Raw genomic sequence first — 20,308 nt, 5'->3', positions numbered from 1 at the left:
TAACTAAAACTATAAAACATGTTCGCGGCGGCAGCACAACTGGAGTTAAGTAGCGTGTTAAAGGTTTAAAAGGGCCGCTCTTAACGGTGGCAATACGACGCCATTTAACAACGAAAAAATAACCCACACCTCTGTACAATAAATCCGTCCGTTTTTGATGACGCACTTCCTGCTTCTCTTAGGTAATCCTGTTTCAACGAACCGTACATGGCGCTGTAACTATTGCGCCTCGTGGAACAAACACACACGCACACACAAAAAAACACTTTATGTCGTATTTCTGGGTGAGTCGATATTTTATTGCAACGGAACTGCAGCCGAGAAATTGAAAAAACACGAGTATTTAATTGCGTTTGTCCGAGTTTTCGAGGACGTTAATGCCGTTCGAGAGGTACTTTTAGTGCGTCGACACTCAACACCGTAGGAACGAACAAAGAACCCAGACGCATGCATAACTCGATTCTTGTCTGCTATAACTTGATTTCATGTATATTTAAACTTCTTTTAGGGGATTACACACGCCAGTTATTTTTTAAATCGCTTGTTATTCTTTTTAAAGTTTACGAGACTCATTCAGTGCCGTTAGCCACATTAGCCGTCATAACTCCGGACAAATGGCCGAGGTGTACGTTCGAGTGGCCGAGGAGGAGAACGAGGAGCCCATGGAAATCCCGTCCGAGGACGACGGCACCGTTCTGCTGTCGACAGTGTCGGCCCAGTTCCCCGGAGCGTGCGGCCTCCGCTTCAGGAGCCCCGTGTCCCAGTGCATGCGCGGCGTGCGGATTGTTGAGGGAGTCCTGCATGCCCCGGAGACCGGTTGGGGAAACATGGTGTACGTGGTCAACTATCCGAAAGGTAAACGGCATGCACACGTTCATACTTTGGTTTGTTGTGTTTTGTTTTTTTCCCCCTGGAAAGAGTGTCACGTTTACTGACGTATAGTGACAACGTCATTGCCCCTCCCCCACCCAAATAAGTTAGTGATAAAAAAATAAATAACAAATATATATACAGAGAGAGAGCGAGCGAGCTACTATGTTTGTTCAATCTATGTAAATATTTATTTAAAGGTATTGTCTGTAACTTTTCAAAATGTTGGCAAGATTTGAAACTAGCCTCATTTCATGTCCCAGCCCCCCGCAGACTTGCGCGTTCGCAAAAACAAACGGCCCCAGCTCACTGAATGAAAAAGAGACAGGAAGACAGCGGCCTGACGCGCTCCACTGGCTGCCTCAAAAGTGCTCCTTAGTCTGCTGCGGGAGCCGCTGGAGGAACGAGGATGGGACCTACGTCCCGCTTCCCGCTGCCTCAGTCAGTGCACCGCGCGCGAAACGTTACACGAAAAGGTCACTGGTTTGATGATGTATTTTTGGGAATGTACAATCACTCAAAAATATAAGAGAGGTGGTTAACTTAGCTGACGACTCGGTGAGAACGGTGACATAACGTACGCGGTGGTTTTCTAAACTCTACCTCTGCGTATAGAACACCACCCACGTTATAGATTTGTACCTTCATAGAGGGAGTTTTAACATGTACATGACAAAAAGCGTTTTTACTGCAGATTCCGGCTTTAAATCACTAACACTAAGGTAAAGATACATTTAAAAAAAAGAAGGAAACCAAAATAAAATTAAGAAAAACAGTTGCTCATTTGCATACAGTGAGATTCTGTTAATACTGTACACTTGCATCTGATGGCAAAGTGAGTTTACTGCTTTCAAACTTGGCGTAACAATTGGCACCTCCTTGGCAATGTGCAACAATTTAAATGTCCACTCTGAGAAATGTATTTTCAGACCACAGGTAAACAATGCTACATAAATTACAAGTCCCAGGATGCTTTTTCTGACATTGCGAGCGCATGTTTGGTACAAGAGATGGATTTGAAACTTGTCAAAATGCAATTGTGAAGGTGAGAAAAGATGGTAAATCACTCAGAGCCATTATACAAACATTGGTCATAACCAGTACATTTGGTATTCGGTTTACAACAGAGTTCCATTCTGACGGCGGCTATGTAAGCTGAATTTTTTTCGTAAATCTTAACGCGCCATAGTTTTATCACTAACCTTTGCTAACGTAGTATATAAGTCATAATTACAGGAAGTACTTGTATGAAAAACACTACTAGACTATGAATATAAAACAATCAAAGTATGACGGTAAATTAGCTTGGCCTATTGAGCACCTAGTTTGACGCTGATGTGCAAACTTATTCATTTGTGCCGTTCATAACTTGGAAATGTTGTATTTTGGGACCATCATAAACAGAGGGCCCCCTTTATGTGGATGTTGCCAGAAATGGTCATATCCAAGTTGTACTGTATATGCAGGTTGCATATTTCAGAACAATTGTAACGTAATGTGGAAATTCTTAAATGAATAAATGCCCTTGAGGCTTGAAGCCCCCAGTTGGTAGCCAGCCATTCAGTCTATTAATTTTGCAGGCGACAAAGTCATGGTGGAGGTCTGTGCTCTTTTTGGCAAAACACTTCTCGGCCATGAGTATAAAACAATTAAATGGAAAACAGACAACCCCCTTTCACACTGCACTTGGTTTTCATGATTATCACGGGGGAGGGTCAAGTTTATGTGCGGTCGGCGCAGAATCGTCCATGGTAACGACTCCGGGTGAAGTAGTTAGTCAGATCCTCTCCCAGTTGGTCGGTACAGAACCCAAACAGCAACAGGCTCGGATTCGGTCAACGTCACCTAGCACGCTCTCCGAGCAGGATACGGGGAGTTGATAGGACAAACGGCAGTAAAACAGGTCCATATGTACTTGAACTAATTGCCAAAGAGTAGAAGAAGTAAGTCTTAAGTCAATATTTTATAAGTTAGCAGCACTAATATCTGTGGGGGGGTGGGGCATTCATAAAAAAAAAATTAAGATATATTTTCCGCAAAACTATCATGCTAAACTACAGCATCGTTGTTGTTTTTGTGCCACTGATATGATATTAGATCGTAATAATTCAAGCACATCCATTCAGAGCAATTAACTGTTAAATCTAAACAATATTGAACATTGTATGTAATGTAGAACAATAAATAAAGACTGCTAAGATCTTGATAAACTCGGGTCAGTCGCAAGTCGTGGTAGTACACGATACTATATAGTACTATATGACAAATTACTACCGGAAGATGGTGACAGCAGAACCAATGTCTCTCATACGCAGATAACAAAAGGAAAATGGAAGAAATCGATGCCTCGTCGGCTGTGAAAATGAAGCGCGGTGACATGAAGACGTCGGACCTGATCGTGCTGGGTCTTCCTTGGAAAACGACCGAGCAGGACCTGAAAGACTACTTCAGCACTTTCGGAGAAGTCATCATGGTGCAGGTATGGCCGCATGACCTTGGTAAACCGCGGGTTGACGATCAGCCACCAGAGTGTGCCGTTTCCTCTGTCATCAGGTAAAACGAGACGGCAGGTCGGGAAACTCCAAAGGGTTTGGCTTTGTGCGGTTCACAGAGTACGAATCCCAAGAAAAAGTCATCGCCCAGCGCCACATGATTGACGGCAGATGGTGCGACTGCAAGTTCCCCAACTCCAAGGTGAATATGGTAATGTCCTCGCAAAACACAACACTCCACCGCAACAAATTGAATGGTGTTAAGCACTCGTTCTTGTAACGTGGTAACAATCTGGTGTTCACAGCAAGGCCCAGACGAGCCGATGAGGAGCCGCAAAGTGTTCGTGGGACGTTGCACGGAGGACATGACCACTGACGAGCTGAGGCAGTTTTTTATGCAGTACGGAGAAGTCACAGACGTCTTCATCCCCAAGCCGTTCCGTGCTTTTGCCTTCGTCACGTTTGCAGATGATCAGGTATTATTTGCTCAAGTGTTTCACGACTCCCTTTTGCTAAAAGTCGTTAAAGACTGCATTGTTTTGGACGTTTTGGGCTGAAAGTGTTTAAAAGTACAGTGGTGCCTTGACTCAAGAGTTTAATTCCTTCCATTACCATGCTCGTAACTCCAAGCACTTCGTTTCCCAAATCGTTTTTCCAGATTGGACTGAATGGAAAGGCCATTAATCTGTTCCAGCCCCCCCAAAAACATGAACAAATTTGTTTTTAACATGTTTACAATAGGAAAAATAGTACTTTGCAGTATTGTACCTTTTAAAAACATACAGTAATAACCTATAGAATGTACAGAGGTAAACAGTTTGTGCGTTATGATTTCATGGTTACTGCTCCATCTGGTTTGTGTGCATTGGCCAGAGGGCAGTATATAATACAAACAGATATGCTACGCATGGGTATGATGCACACAAGACCGTCGCAACTATGCTGCAATGATGGTAGTTTTTCGCAGTGGATAAAGAACGTGCTTGTGAACATTGTTGTATGCTCTACTTGCATGTGTTGCTGCACCGTTGGTGTTCAAATATAACGTGTTCCAAGGTCTATCACAACTGCAATATCGATGCTAGTTTTGTTAGCTTGTTTATGGCAGTTTCCATTGTATGTTGGCATTAAGCAAATGGATTTACTGCAAAATTATGTGGTTTAGGCAAGTGGTGAGGTGTGCTGTAGGTGTGACAGACGAATTTAAGGTGGAGGTGGGACTGCACCAGGGATCAGCCCTGAGCCTCTTCCTGTTTGCAGTGGTGATGGATAGGCTGGGTGGAGGAAGGTGTCAGGTGTGTTATGTGACAGAAGAGTCTTTGCTAGGATGAAGGGCAAAGTTTCTAAAACAGTGGTGAGGCCAGCCATGATTTACGGATTAGAGACAGTGGCACTGAAGAGACAACAGGAAGCAGAGTTGGAGGTTCGCTCTCGGAGGGACCAGGTTGGATAAAATTAGAAATGAGCTCATCAAAGGGACAGCCAAGGTTCGATGTTTTGGAGACAAAGTTAGAGAGAGCAGACTTACATGGTTTGGACACGTCCAGAGGAGAAATAGTGAGTATATTGGTAGAAGGATGATGTGGATGGAGCTGCCAGGCAAGAGAGCTAGAGGAAGACCAAAGAGAAGGTTGATGGATGTCGCGAGGAGACATGAAGAAATGAGGGCAGTTGGTGTTCGAGAGGAGGATGCAGGATTTAGGCTTACATGGAAAAGGATGACGCCCTGTAGCGACCCCTAGAGGGACAAGCCGAAAGGAAAAGAAGGCAAATACATGACATATAACTCGCTTTAACATTTAGTGGCAATAAAACGGCTTGAAGCAAGCACTTGGCCTGCTCACTGCCAAACTGCCGCTTGTTGTGAAGTTCGCTGCCACCATCTAGCACTAGTAATTTGAATTTATGCTCTCAATTCCACACAAAAGATCGACTGAGCGACAGCTCATGTCTTGAAAAACTTGGTGGAGGTACCACTGTATAGTGGCAGGCAGAACAAGCAAATGCTCTTCTACCAGATGCCAGAAAGTACAATTAATGTGTATCCACCTGTTGTCATTCATACAACAAAAATATTTCCCACAGTGAATTTGTGAATAAAATGAGACATGATTTAGAGATTTCAGTATATCTAGTTTTTATTTGGTGGTTTGCTGTGAGAAGTAAAATGGGTGCCTTGATTCGAAGGTGGGGAAACGCACAGTTGGATTATAGCACCACTCGATTGTTTCTAGATAGTTGCCAGTTTAACATAGCTTAAATATAGTTGCTAACTGCTTACACTTGACTTGATGCCATTGTTGTTATCCCCCGCACCCCCCACCCTGCCAGGTTGCTCAGGCTCTATGTGGCGAAGACCTGATCATCAAGGGCGTGAGCGTCCACATCTCAAACGCAGAGCCCAAACACGGCAACAGGCAGTTTGACCGCACCGGGCGCTTCGGCAACGGCTTCGGCGCCCAAGCGTTTGGGGCCAGCCGTAGCGGCATGGGGAGCAGCACCAACAGTAACATGGCCAACTTCGGTTCCTTCAGCCTAAACCCCGCCATGATGGCGGCGGCGCAGGCGGCCTTGCAGAGCAGTTGGGGGATGATGGGCATGCTGGCAAGCCAGCAGCAGTCGTCCACGTCGGCCAGCGGCACCAGCGGCACCAGCTCCAGTCGAGACCAGAGTCAGTCGTTCAGTGCGGGCAACAGCAACTACGGCGCCGGCTCGGCCAGCCTGGGCTGGGGAACGGGCGCAAACTCCACCAGCGGCGGTAGCGGGTTTAGCTCAGGGTTTGGGTCCAGCATGGAGTCAAAGTCGTCCGGGTGGGGTATGTAAAAAGAAAAAAGAGAGAGAGAAAAAAAGTGAAGTGTGCGCGTGCGGTAAGTATTGTGAGAAAGAGTTTAGTCTTTTCACGTTTATTTGGGTGTCTGCGTCTCTGAACAACACCTTTTGTGGAAGATATTTTGTACATTTAGAGAAAAAAATATAGCTTTCATTTAGAGCAGGGGTGTCCAAACTGCTGCCTGGGAGCATTTGCAACATTTGCGGCCCACCATGCTTTATTTTTTTGGGGACTCCGTGGCATATACAAAAATTAACAATTGACATGGCCAATATTTGCTTGTATTGTACTTCTTTCTACACTGCAAGGCAAGGCAGGAGAAACAATTTGTTCTCATCGCTCACTTCCTTGATATCTACCAATGACATCATTCGGTAAGGCATGCCTCAGAATCGCAATTGTTTGCTCCACTTTCTGGTCCGTGTCATGGTAAGCTTAGTACAGATTGCTCCTGTTTTGGTTTGGAAAGTGGAGATGTTAGTCTGCTGCTGCTGTTCAGTACAGGGACTGATGTATGAGTGGGATTCAGAGTCGCTGGCCACGCAAAAACTTGAAAAACCCTTGACTTTTTGCTCCATCGCCTACTTTCAAAATTTATTTATTTTTTAAAAATAAACAATCCATTAAACACGATATAATTCCAACGCAGATTTTTACCTACACCGATTGATTGGTTTTAGCGTGTTAAATAAACTTAGTGAAGAATTTAAGTGGGCCTAGCATCCTTTTGATTTTTCAGTACAGGAATCCTTGAAAGAAAATGTTTGGACACCCCTGAAATACTCACTTGTGGCTGAAGTGCTTTTTTTTTTTCTTCCCCCGTGTCTCCTTTTTATCAATTTCAACTGGATTCTCTAATGCGTGTATTGTGTACTGTCATGATTTAGGATGAAGAAAAAAAATGTTTGTGGTTCGCCATTATCCAGCTATGTCATCATTTTTAGGCAATCTTGCATTGGGGAGAATCTGGTTGAAACTTTTCTTTTTTTTTTTTAAAGTGCAACCTTTATTTGCAGTCAACAGTGGACAAAAGCCTTCATTGAAATCTCTTCTGCAGTTGACCTCTCTTCCGTTTCCCTGCGAGGAAGCTCCAATATGGCAGCATTGTGGCGGGGGCGATAAGCGCAATCACTCTCCCTCTTCCCGCCTGTGTAAATGCTATGCCATCAAACAACGGCTTCACTCCGCATGTTCTCACGAGACGGTGGGTGTGTTTTCACTTTTTTTTTTTTTTTTTTTTTTTTAAATCCACTTATGATTGGAAGAGAGAACTGCGCAAGTGACATTTTTTGGATGCGGGGGGGAAACTGATGAGTGCGGATGGCTTGTGGCGAAGAGTGGAGCGGTTGGTGAGTGAGCGGACTGAGGACTGCTTGTGCGGTGAACGCCCCCCCACCCCCCAAAATGTGACTGATTTTCTATGAATGTGTGAGTGGAAGCGACAGATGCTACGAGCGCCTCCCACCCTTTAAACGTGGACATCCTTTTGATTAGTACGTCAAAAGATTCCCCCCACCCCCTTTTCAATCTTTGCAATATTTTCCCTTTATTCTTAATGTGTCGACATGAAAATGTAGTGGAGTGTTGTGCTCTTTGTAATGCTTCTATAATCTGATTTGAATGCAGTATGGTGTGTGCTGTTCCTTGTTCCTGGACTGATCTGTACGTGTGTATTTTGATGTGGATGACGTCGACTGATGAAACCCTGGGACACACACACACGTGTGATGTGAGAACATGGAGTGGTGTCCTAATGCCCCCCCCCCCCCCCTTTTATATAGGATCTTGATGTTTGTGAAGTGTTTGGGAAAAATGTCAAAGGAAGGGAGTTGTCTAATAAAGTTCATTTGAATAGATTGTTTAGTTGATATTACTTGCGTGGGATTAAAGAAACTAATTCGATTCACACATCTAGGGACCTTGGGCTCCGCTGGTCGAGGTCTCCATTTGAACCCCGACTGAAGGACGAAGACGGAAGTTCCAACACTTTGAGTGTGTGGCCTTCTCAGACACGGGGTAGTACCTGTCTTTTTTGCTCACTTTCTTAGCTTGTGAGAGAGAGAGAGAGAGAGAGTGCTTTTTCCCTCTGCTTGTATGGCGTAAGAGAGTTTCTGATGCAACACTGCAAATGTTTGGATAACAGGGTCTTTGTTTTCATACTCTTGGTGATTGGATGATGCCTGGCAAATTTCACGACTGGGAATGGTCACTGGTGGTATGTGTGATGTAAAATGTCATCAATGAGTATGGGTACCTGACTAGTTCAAATAGAGCTGGTGCCAATGCATCAGCAAGACATGATTTACATTGCAGATCTAAGTACCCAATTCCGATTTGATATTTCTGTTTTGTGTTTTGGGCAGGATATTAAGAACCTCACAATTGGATTTCGATTCTTTAGCTTGCGATTCGATATTGTCGTAACTGCTTCAGTATGATGTAGAAATGCACGATTACGATACATGTTGACAATTTTTAAATGTGTATTTTTATGCCCATGTGAACAGACATGGTATGCCACTTTACATTTTTGAGCAGTAAAACGTCTGGGGAAAATATTTTGCACAATACCTTGTTCGTCCATATGGGGTACAAAAGTAAAAAAAAAAAAAAAAAAAACATCTGTACAAACACCTAAAAAGATTTCATTGATTCAGAGGAGTCGCGAATTGATATTGAATCGGTGGTGGGACTAAAAATATTTTTACCCACTAATATGTCTTCCTAGGTATATATTTCAGTTGACAAACAAAGTTATGTTTATACGGACGGAACACATGAGCCAAATCTTATTATATTTGCAACCTCGATCCTATGTTTGTCGTTGCCTCCCACCAGGAATCCCATCAAGGAGAACAGAAGCAAGTAGGGGCGAATGTTTGGAGAAATAGGACGTCCGCTCCTCTATCATTTCACGGAGACGGCAATTAAAGATGGCGTCTTGTCATTGTCGTGTTAGAATTCAGTTGTCTCCTTGGATGTAATATTACCAATTGCAACACGTGTTCAACTTAAATGATCAACACTGTTACTCTTGACTCCAATCGTGAGTGGGCTTCCCCGGCACCCGCCCCCAAAACACATATTTGTGGTGACTTGCAAATATGTAGACAGTGTTGATATGTTGCTTATCGATTACATGGAATGACAATAAAGATATCTTAATTAGACTTTAATTACATAGTAACAACAAGCCAATGAAATTAATTTTATTAAATACTGCCCAAATTAAAACACTCAGCAAAATACATGACTTGACTTTCCGACGAGGCCCTTGTACTACTCCTAATAAGGCGGCGTGTCAGTAACTTTCAGGTCACTGTCGAAGCGTCAAGGAGCGAAACGCGAGGAACGTTGCAATTAAGAGCCGTCCCATTGATTTACATGTGGGTAATCTCCACATTACTCCACTGGCTGCTGTCTGAAATGTTTTTGCTTATTTAATCTCACACTCACACCTCATGTAGCATATTTAGAGCATATTGTATATGCTTTCGCTGTAGTTTAGAGGAATTTTGTTTATTTTTTTATGCGTTTGTGTGTTTACACCGCACTGGCAGATGGTTGATGCTCATCTGATTTTTAGCCACATTTTGAAGTGGTGTGATCTTAAGATTTGCGATTCCATTTGTCGCCCCCCATTTACGCTATCATGACGCATATCCCAATTGTGCCACTCGACAACAAAAACTAAACAAACATTGGAATTGTGTCACTTGAACCTTTTGCAGTGAAAATCCTGCCTACACCTCCCCCCCAAGATTACCAAAATGAATTTTTGACATGTTTATTAGAATGTTTGGGGCAAGAATGAAGATGACAGAAGTGCCTGTGTCTTATTCTCTGTTCTTGTCAGTTTCTTTACTCTTCCTCCTCTTTTTCAAAGCCTTGTGCACTTGTTCCACTTCTTCACTTTTCCTCTGTATGTGCACTGACTGAAATAAAGGGAATTCAAACAAGACATTTTGTGTGTTGGAGAATGTGCATCCTTTGAGAGGTGGCGCATTGTTATAAATATCTGATTGGGAAAACTCACCAGTGCGGTGCTGCGACGTGCCAAAAGTTTTACGTCCTCTGCTGACACGGTGCATCTTTTAGCATGTCTGTAATAAGAGTTCAGCGGGTATTGAGGTTAACAAAAAAAAAAACACAGCTTGCCAGTCAATGTTTAAAAAATGCTTACTTTGCAAATGCTTCTAAGTCTTTAGCAAATATATCTGGAAGAGAAACAATAAGAGTAGTTTGAAAACTTTTGTTTTACAAAACATATGTGTTAGGTACACAAGCTAATGAGCTCTAGTTCAAGCACTGCATCTGCAAACGTCACCCACAGCAATATACAACGGTGTCAATTAAAATGGATTATTATCTATGGAAAGGTAGAATCTCTGGATTGCGGTTCTCAAATGCAACTTAAAATGTTCAGCTGATCTATTTGAAAACTACATGTTAAAGAGAGCTTGTTCAGGACTGGTTTTGCACATTTCTAACCACCCTCAAAGCTAAGCTATCATTTGTATGTTTCAGATTTTATACGCGGGTAGCACAACCTTGTTTTGTGACTTAAATAAAACTATAAACGTCCATTGAGTGTGAATGTTTGGTTTTTCTTCCCTTTACAAAGGGGGGGGGGGGCTGATAGGAAATGAAATCACTGGAGAGTGAAGCTAAAACTGAGCATACTGCTTCTCAATGGATAAACTACTTTCCCAAGTACTTTGCCTTTAATTAAACAACATTCTAAGCGGATTCGTTTTAGTTTTAACGCAACCACCAGCTTAGAAAAAGTGGACAATATGCTCATTTATTTTCCGAACTAGACCAGTTTCGCGGCCATGTCTTAACTCGCCGGCACCCACCGCATTGTCTGAAGGCTGTCTCGGCTATGGCCGCTACCACTTGTCGGCTAAACTCTCTGCGGTGTTCTTCGCCCAATTTGTGGCACATCCGGCCGACCGTGTAATGTACGGCCGCCTTAAGTCGCTGGAATGGAAACGGTGTTAGTCAGCGACATTTTTACATACAGGAGTTGGTAAACATCCGTGGGTGTTTGTTTACCTACCTGACGCGTTTCGTCCTCGCTCTCTGACATATTGGCGTTAAATCGGTATATTTCTTCATTTGGTACCCATACCGAACGATATAAATTCATTGAATGATAGTGAAAAAGCAACTAAATGAAAACATGCGCCATATTGCTTGTGTTTATTTCGCGGTACAATTTTAGACAACCCAACTAAGGACTGACGTAGTGGATTTCCTTTTAATACTTCCGATGGCACCACCATGTGGTGGGAGTTTGTATTACATACATTTACAAAATCGAAGCTTTTACTCTTTCCTGGTTACATGTGCAGTCGTTGAAAACTCATTTCTGAAATATTGACTTGATTTTTCTTTATTAATCATATAATTTTAAACACTCAGAGGGTCCTTTTGTAAACTTGCTTGCAGACTTGATCCTCACAAGTAAGTTCCTGGAAAGAGACAACATCATGCATGTTACACCAATTTTTCCTCATCACATACTGTAAAATTTAATTTCTACTTAAAAATCAATAATGATTGTATGAAGGAGTATTAATACACGGAGATTAAAAGCATAATGTTAAAAGAATGTTAATTTTTTTTTCTTTACCACAATAAAATCGAATATTTTCATAATAATATAAGAATAGAGTATGTTTAGAAAATAGTAATTTCTTTGATAATAACGATCTTTTGAGGGAAATATAAATTACTTTTAAATAAAGTTTCGATTTTATATATATATATATAATACAGGGATAACCTTTTTATATATATAATTTTACAAGAGTAGACAGATTTGAGGTTTTTTTTGTGTATATTTTTTCAGTTAAAGTCATTTTATAGAAATAAAGTAATTTCTTCTACAAAAAAAGTATTCTGGATATGAGTCTAAAATATACAACTATTACCATAAGATCAAATCTAAAAAATTAACTTTTTATCAAAAATATAGGACTTTTTTATCTCGTAAGACTACGACTTGAATTTAGTGTCGTAGTTTTTTGTTGTAATTTCCGGCATGCCCCTAATACTTTTTTTGTACGCTTGCATAGCAAAAGAAGAGGACTATTTATTGTCTGTGTAGGACAGTAAAGGGTCACAGGATGTCATTTTAATTATTTTCAAATCATACCAAATGAAGTTCATTTCCCTGAATCCAGTGAGTCCAGCCTCTGTTCCTTTTCCCCCCTCGTTGAACACACACCAGCTTGTCATTTTCCCAGTTGACCATGCTCTAAAACAGGGAGCAAATTAGGATTAGGTGAAAAATGCACCCACACATTCTAACGGAAATAATGTTAACTCTACTCTTTTGTAAATTGGAGATGAAACTCTTATCCACGCTTTGTTTGTGTGGTAAACCTGGGGGAAATAACTTCTGACTTTGTGTCTTACGGCGAATCATGAGACTTTGCCGCTATGCTTTGCCCACACCGGCATCTAGTGTTGCCCAAATGTCTCGAATCCGTGGTTCAAATTCGAACAAAACCTCTTGGACAAGTGTCTATATGAAGAACACATCAAAATGTCCGAATATGACCCTAAAATGTCTGCCTCAAACCAAAACAGCAGACTGCCATTGTCTTTTCGGGCATGGCTTCTTGAGACTTTTTTTGTGCATTTATTTATGATAGACATGTTTACTAAACATCATGTTCCTATGTGACACTGTCTGCAAGGGGCTGAATTTAAAAAGGCGCAGCAACATGAGCGTTAAAAAGGTTATCCCTGTAGTTTGTTGTACCTGGCATATGCGGTTATCCATGCTCCTATTGTCCTCCTTGAACTCCTCCCCGACCTTAAACGCAATTTCGTAGTTCCTGAAGGTGGTGAGGGTCCTGATGCTGAATTGATCGCCGTCTTGCTTAATCACTTTCTGAGGCTTCAGCATGGCCGCCACTTTGCGGGTCGCGAAATCGATGCCTGCGGGAAACCAGAAGATGCGCACCGTTGTCATATACCCTCCCAGGCGCACTTTTCACTTGGAATCAGAGGAAAACATTTTCCACCAAAAATGTAAATGGCTCGATGTGACCTGCTGCTTAATTATACTGTATGTTTAAAAAAAAAAATACACAATCGTATCTCTAATCATTGTTTCCCACTGAAATGAACGGAAATGCTATTAATCCAATGGTTCTCAAACTTCTGACATCAACTAACCACCTCAAAAAGTACTTGTGTCTCCAAGTACCACAACAATGACCACCGTTACAATACAGTAGTGTAGTAGGTCCCAGTGTTCATCAAAAACAAGGCGGAAATATAGGAAAATAAAATAACTGTACTTAAGTAAAGATTCAGTTCTAATGTATTGGACATAAAAGTTAAATAAAGATTGCACTTAAATAAGCATTCTAAAAGATTAAATGCAGATGTATTGCCCCTAAAAGTTATATACAACTGAACTGTACTTAACAGATGTATTTTACTGGATTTAAAAAAGCTCAAGCTATTTTATTGCGCACAGTTTGAACATTTAACTCAGTGATTCCTTCACGTACCACTAGGGAGAGCCTGTGTACCACTAGTGAACCACTAAGAAAATACAAATTAAATGGTTGTAATGTTTATTTTAATGAGGAAAAATATCACGCCATAATATTGTACTTTATAAAATCATACTATTAATGACATAATTAAAAAATAATTAAAACAAATTATACTGTTTTTGTCACATTACAACGATTGAAGACTGCTCCCTCTGGTGTGCCCACATTGGCCACCTGGGGGCAGTATATGACAGATGCATTATTATGAAGCCCACTGGAGTACTCTAGGCAGGACACGCCCAGCTGCAATATGATTGGCTGCTACATGCAGTTCTTCCTTGATGCATCAGCCAATCATATTGCAACAGGGCGTGTCCTGCCTAGAACTCGAGCGGGATTCATAAAAATGCCGGCACTAATATCAGTTGTTCTAAGCAGAGGATAAAGAGTATATGAATATGAGTACTGTAACATTGTCAGTGTACCAGTACATGTTCTGTGTTTAATATATTACTTAAAGGGTTAAAGCACTGCAACATAGAAGCTAATTAGCATTCGCATTAAACCAGCAGACTGAAGGGCCAAGCTGTGGTTGTTTTAAATACACATGGGTCTCTTTGTTTGATGTTTAGTTTGACAGTAAACCTCAACCGGGCTTGAAGTCACTTTTTTGATGAAATCTTCACTCTTTGTCAAAATACTGCTTATTGTGAAGTGTGTTTGTTGACTTCACCGTCACCATACAGCGCTCGTATCTCATGTCTGTGCTCGCAAGTCAAAGCAGAAAAAAACAAAAAAATGAACGAACGAACGACAGCTCGTATTGCGAAAAACTCAAAAGTCGTCTCACTCGTATCTCAAAGCACAACTGTAGTTTTTGTACGGTAAATCTATAAATCTTTTTCCTCTCCATTTGGTGATAAATTATAACTGAAGGTGAGTGTATAATATAATACATATAAATTCCCTACTTTTAGCCCCTTGTGTCATTGCTTGGTCAATATTTAAAATACCATCCCTTTTTCTGGGAACATTTTAAACATACACTTTCTAAATTATCTTTTTTTTTTTTTTTTTTTAATTTCACCTGTAACAGGATAAGCAGAAGTTCCAAGCGCTTACCAAGAGCAATCATGTATCCCTCAAAGTTGACATTGCTGACCATGTCCCACGTCCCCGTGTAGTTGACCGCCATATCTCCGACGTTCCCGTGGCTCCACAATCAGAAGTGAGTGGACTTTTTAACAGCCCCCCGGGGTGGTGTGTTTCGTTGTGTGTCAATATGGGTCAGAGGTGATCGCACCGGAGGGGTGGAACGGGACCTTTTACACATAATCTGAGCCAACACAGCTCAAGCTCTTCCTGTTGTGGTAATTGTCCTTGCGGAACAAGCGGTCTTTACAGTACGGCGCTCTATGGGTGGCTAAGGGTCGTCAGCCGGGAGCAAACCTAGAGGCCCTATCTTTAAAATCATATCCGCCGAGCAGAACATGAGCTGCGTGGACCGTCTTTCTGCAACACAATCCTTCCCCCCGTTCACATTTGGATAAACTGGCTTCTGGCTTCCTCAGTTTTGGTGTTGGAGTTATTCGAGTTTCATGTTTTATGGCCGTTGGCCAGTCATCAACCTTCGCTTCTGTGCTGCACCCACGCGGCATTAAAAAAAAACACAAAAAAAACCTCAAAGTATATGTAACTTAGAATCACCCATCTGTGTTCTATTTGTAGTACATGTACCTTTGGTAGCAATTGGACAAAATCTCGTTGGAAATGGGCAAAATGAGACCAACATGGCCACTTCAACCCAACATGGCAGACTTCCTGTGACTTCGGGGATGGCATCTTGAGACTTTTTTGTGCGTCAACCCATGATAGATATCCATCCATTTTCTTTACCGCTCAATCTCACTAGGGCCGCGGGCCGCTGGAGCCCATGCCAGCCATCCCCGGGGGGTCGCCAGCCGGGGGGTCGTTTTTTTTGGGCCATAGGCTTAAGAGGGGACTGATATCACTCCTCTGAGAGCAATTTTAATGCCCATAAAAACGGACACTAGATGGCAGCAGTGCATCATACAACTTGGAATGTTTTACCGCTAATTACTAAAGAATGTAAAACGGTAGAAACAAACTCTGTTTTTGTTTGAAAGATGGAAGTCTAATCTTTCTTTTGGTGTGTGCCATGTTTCTATAGCCATAGAACAATATTCTGTGCGCCTTGAAAGATCGGTCAAGATCCTCGAAAATGGCTGGTACTGAGGCCTCTGCCGCCCCCTCCAAAAAATGTTTGTATTTTGTTTTTTAATGAGCAAAATAGCACTCTGTAATACTTTATGAAAACATACAGTAATGACATAGTTAAATAGAATTAAAAATATTAAATCCGTTTTTGTCACTTTTTCCTTCAATGGTGTGCTGGTGTGCTGGCCATGGCTCCCTGGCGGCAGCATAAGTCCAACACACAGACTGGAGACTCGGCTCCTCTCTCGGCTTCTCAGTACAGTAGTACTATTAGTCGTTCTTCAGAGGCTGACTAAATGCCTGTGAGTATTATTATATGTTCTGTCTACATGTGTTGCTGCACCATTTGTCTTCAGATATCCGTTGGTTAAAGGGTAACAACACCACCACATAGATGCTAATTGTTAGCCCGCGTGCCTATGGAATTTCACATTGGATGTTAGCATTAAGGTAGGGAAAGCTATGTGGTTGTTTTAAATACACAAGGTGTAATTGTCTTTGTTTTATGTTTCGTTTGACAGTAACCGTCAGCGTCCACACACAATGACTCAAACTCAAATTCTTTGCAAATGATCGTCACCCATCCATCCAGTATACATGCTGAGAATTGAGTAGAAATCGGACAAACGCTCGAGGAAAAGTTTGTCTTAGAACAACCACAAGAAATGACCCGAATGACCCTAAATGGCCTCCCACAAACCAAAACGGAAGACAGCCTTTGCCTTTTCTTAGATGTTGTTGTTGTACGTCTACTCATGACAGATGTGCCTACTGAATTTCATGTCCCTAGGTGAAACTGTCTTATGGGGCTTAACTTTAAAGTGGTATTAAATATATCAGTTTTGTGTTTTCCCCTCCGAGCCAACAGCCTTCGCATCCATGCGCCGCACACACGCCATAAAAAAGACTCAAATCCTTCGCAATTTAGCGTCGACCACCTGTCACCCATTTGTGGTTCATTTTTGGTAACAACAATCTCTCGGGCAAGTTTGTCTTTGAAGGCCTGCTTCAAACCAAAATGGAAGTCTTCCTGTGTCTTTGCAGGTATGGCTTCTAAGACATTGTTTTATATAGATGATTGACATACCAAATGCCAAGTCGCCAAGGGAAACTAGCTTCGGGGGCGGAAGGATTGTATTGCTGTGCAACACAATCCTCTCCCCTGTTCACATTTGTGGCGACTGCTGTTAAGCTCATGTCTGATGCAATGTTGCTGTACTTGCTGATGCTGGTCGCGTACCGGGGCAGCAGATGGATACCCAGGAATCAGAGGCTCAAGTTGTACGTGCTCTTTTGTCCCACCCCGACCTCAATTTGTCTGTTTTTAAATGAGTTTCCTTTGACAGCCAAATTGTCAACGCGGTGTTCACGGCCCTCGTGGTGGTCCCTCAGCTTTACGTCATGGCAAGGTAGCTCAATAATTGAAAGCGTTTTGCCAAATATTTGATATTGAAATGGTCTGTTTGATTTAAAAGGCCCACATCGGCAAGATACTGCAAGCAGCCCTTACTGAACAGCCTGACTGCCTCCATCGCCCTGTCCCTCTTCGCCTCAGGTAAAACACATTATAGTGGAACCTCTGAAGTTTAAAAAAATATATATTAGCAACGGGTATCATTCATGCTCAAAGAGAAGTGAATCACTCTAATAACAGCTAGAATTAAGTAAAACTACTCACCATTTGAGATGGAACAGGAGGGTGTTTGCTGAGCAATACGGTCACCGAGTGGTGTGTTTTCGGAATTGGTGGAATTAATAGTTCAGCTTCTCCAGTCACTTTCACAATGCTACACTTGTTAAAATTTGTACTATATGTAATTCATTGGATTGCTCACAATGACCAAACTCAGATTCTACTGATCCACCATCTATAAACGCCTGCTTGAAAGCGCTCCCAAACTGTCTGCAGGTTTTTCGGTGGTCTTCACGCTCATCGATCCAGTCCCTCAGGGCTTGTGGGCGTCCTGTCATGTGTTTGGACTGCTGTCGTTCGGGCACGGGGTGTGCTGCGCCATCATGACGCTCACTGCGGCTGCATGCGTAAGAAACTTAACTCAAACTCGACCTGTGGAGCATCCATCCATCCATTTTCCACACCGCTTGACCACATTAGACTCGCGGGTAAGATGGAGCCTATCCCAGATGAATTTGGGTGAGAGAAACAGGGAACACCTAGGACTGGTTGCCAGCCAATCGCAAGACAGACATGCAACCATTAACACTCACATTCACACCTATGGACAATTTAGTCTTCAATGATCATAACATTTCTCTTTGCATCTCTGCAGGCCAAAACCACACCTGAGTTGTACCACATGTCTCTTTTTCTCACGGTGGCATCCATTTTGAGCACAGGTAAAAATCGGTACGATACCTTATCGTTTATACATTTAAGTGGGGTACACACATACCGATAATCGGGCCTAAATTGAGCAATTTACCTTTCTCCTGATCAAAGTCAGCTATCAGCTGTCTCTGACAGATTATCCTGAACGATTATTCTGTGGTGCGGGGTGTGTTAAAAGTGATTTTTCCTTCTCATTCTGCTCAGAAAACAGTCAGAGCCCACCATTGTTGCAAATGTGGGTGATCAACACCAAGTTTAGACACAAAAATTAGCAACATTACCACTGTTAAGTGAATACACATCGATAATTGGGCCTAAATTGAGCAGGTTAGCAATGGCCTAATTATCGGATGTCTCTGAAAGATTATCTTGAGCGATTATCCTGTGGTGTTAGGTGTGTCAAGAGTGATTATTATTATTATTTTTTTTGTCCTACCTGATCTCAGAAAGTGGTCGCAAGCGACAATCATAAATACCTGTGAATATTCTCATTCATCCAGGTCATTTCATTGTCAGGGCATTGAATCAATCGGAACTGGACTGTTCAGAAGAGTCTAGTTGTGATCGATTCAATGCTCTGAGAAAGACAATTGTAAATGTTAAACTTGTTTAATATTTCTGAAGCCAAATAAATCCTTGTGGGTGGTCAACTCTGAGCGAGGCCGACCCACAATGGACTCATGGTTGTGACATGAAACGGAACTATAGCCAAAGCATTTTTCTTTTCTGACGATCAAAGTCAGCAAAGGTCCAATTATCAGATGTCTCCAAAATCCTGAGCAATTATCCTTTTGTATTGGGTGTTTTAAGAAATGTTCCATCCCAGATCTCCATGGAAAACGTTTGGGGCCAAGAATTGTAAATGTTAACCTCTATGTGGTGGTATTATTACGTGTACTTTGTACTGCGTTGGTCTTCTCGAGTACACCACGCACGACAGGAACAGTAACCATTTAAATGTGAGAGACCCCACACAAGATGATTTTTCTCATCATATGTGGGGTCTCTCACATAAAAAAAGTAAATAAAATCAGTCACAATGTTAAAAATCTGTACGCGTGTACCCTGCTTAAGCCTTTTGTGTTCTGTTATAACACCCACGTTTTTTTAGGTATGCTGGCGGTCAAAGGCGGACTGTGGCTGACAAAAAGACAGTGACAATGAGCAATAAAACCAGTCCAGCTGTCTCACATGGACATCGGATAGCGCTCATATTAACAATTCATGCAGTTTCCATGCCGCCAGCGAGCCGGTAACTCAAAACCATGGGAATGAAAGACGAGAAAGTGAGTTAATCCGGTTCACGTTTTCATGCTTTATTTCATACAAAGCAGGTGTTTCCTTTGGCGGAACCTTGACCCTTGTTTCCCAGAGTAAGTTATAAAAAATTTAACACATTTGATCCAAATATAATTACAGGGGACATTAGCCAGCAACTGTATTTTAATATATATATATCACCAAGAAGCAGGAATGTAAGAAATGCTGCAAAATGAGAAAAAGAAGGTTGAAAATTTCAGTGTGAAAACCAGGTAGAGGAATTCATTCATGAATATTATGAATGCATGTGTGATTATACATCTTCACACTTTAGGGTTACGTTCCAGCAAATGGATCACAAGAAGGCTCAGTAACACATTCTTTCAACATACTGTAAAGAGGAACTGTAATTACAGGTTCACGTCATTGCAAAAAAAAAAAAAAAGCACCATAAAGATGAAAACAGTTTTTATTTACCCACGTGCTAAAATATTATAGTTGGAATCGTTTTAAGTGGAAAAACTAGACATTTACCTGAGATCTGATGTTACCACAGTGGATAAAATAAATTATTAAATAAAGGCACTGTTTAGAAACTGTACGCACAGTGTTTGATTGACTCCAGAGATGTGCAGGTTTGTCATTTAACCTCGCTAGCTTCAGAGCAGTCACACGAAGAAGCATATTTGGATCTCAACTGAAGGCCAGAGGGAAGAGAATGAGTTGAGTCCGAATTTACACTGCATGG

The 20,308-nt window shown here is 41.8% G+C and overlaps 4 protein-coding genes across 7 annotated transcripts in view; 2 read left to right on the top strand and 2 right to left on the bottom strand.

The window, feature by feature from the left end:
• Positions 1-166: 166 nt before the first annotated feature.
• tardbpb (TAR DNA binding protein b) lies at positions 167-17,363 on the top strand. Of its 3 annotated transcripts, none has more exons than XM_061689075.1 (11): positions 167-855; positions 3,186-3,349; positions 3,424-3,564; positions 3,668-3,838; positions 5,694-6,177; positions 7,250-7,396; positions 8,108-8,208; positions 14,812-14,943; positions 15,907-15,997; positions 16,160-16,255; positions 17,300-17,363. In XM_061689075.1, exons 1-6 carry the CDS (start codon positions 615-617, stop codon positions 7,312-7,314), a joined length of 1,266 nt encoding a protein of 421 aa, XP_061545059.1. In that variant the 5' UTR covers positions 167-614; the 3' UTR covers positions 7,315-7,396; positions 8,108-8,208; positions 14,812-14,943; positions 15,907-15,997; positions 16,160-16,255; positions 17,300-17,363. The 3 variants fall into 3 exon arrangements, with proteins under 3 accessions (XP_061545059.1, XP_061545058.1, XP_061545060.1); XM_061689074.1 differs by having other exon boundaries at positions 3,424-3,573; XM_061689076.1 differs by having other exon boundaries at positions 3,424-3,573; positions 5,694-7,396.
• On the bottom strand, positions 5,751-11,344 carry cenps (centromere protein S). 2 transcript variants are annotated; one of them, XM_061689082.1, is made up of 5 exons: positions 11,255-11,344; positions 11,052-11,175; positions 10,376-10,409; positions 10,229-10,295; positions 5,751-10,127 (listed from the first exon to the last, which is right to left on the bottom strand). In XM_061689082.1, exons 1-5 carry the CDS (start codon positions 11,342-11,344, stop codon positions 10,029-10,031), a joined length of 414 nt encoding a protein of 137 aa, XP_061545066.1. In that variant the 3' UTR covers positions 5,751-10,028. The 2 variants fall into 2 exon arrangements, with proteins under 2 accessions (XP_061545066.1, XP_061545065.1); XM_061689081.1 differs by having other exon boundaries at positions 5,751-10,295.
• rbp7b (retinol binding protein 7b, cellular) lies at positions 11,583-14,994 on the bottom strand. The gene is made up of 4 exons (XM_061689083.1): positions 14,838-14,994; positions 12,968-13,146; positions 12,356-12,457; positions 11,583-11,669 (listed from the first exon to the last, which is right to left on the bottom strand). The coding sequence occupies exons 1-4, from the start codon at positions 14,908-14,910 to the stop codon at positions 11,616-11,618; spliced, it is 408 nt and encodes a 135-aa protein (XP_061545067.1). The 5' UTR covers positions 14,911-14,994; the 3' UTR covers positions 11,583-11,615.
• An 878-nt stretch (positions 17,364-18,241) lies between the features above and the next one.
• LOC133409273 (ephrin type-A receptor 2-like) overlaps positions 18,242-20,308 on the top strand; it is a 43,697-nt gene continuing 41,630 nt past the window's right edge. Inside the window, exons 1-2 of the mRNA XM_061689071.1 lie at positions 18,242-18,318; positions 19,412-19,586. The gene's annotated coding sequence lies outside the window, so the exon portion shown is untranslated. The remainder of the gene's footprint in view (positions 18,319-19,411; positions 19,587-20,308) is intronic.

The sequence above is a fragment of the Phycodurus eques genome, chromosome 10 (assembly GCF_024500275.1).
Source record: "Phycodurus eques isolate BA_2022a chromosome 10, UOR_Pequ_1.1, whole genome shotgun sequence".
Lineage (NCBI taxonomy): Eukaryota > Metazoa > Chordata > Actinopteri > Syngnathiformes > Syngnathidae > Phycodurus > Phycodurus eques.
Note: the sequence above shows the minus strand (reverse complement) of the source record. Positions and strands in the feature narration are given on the sequence as shown.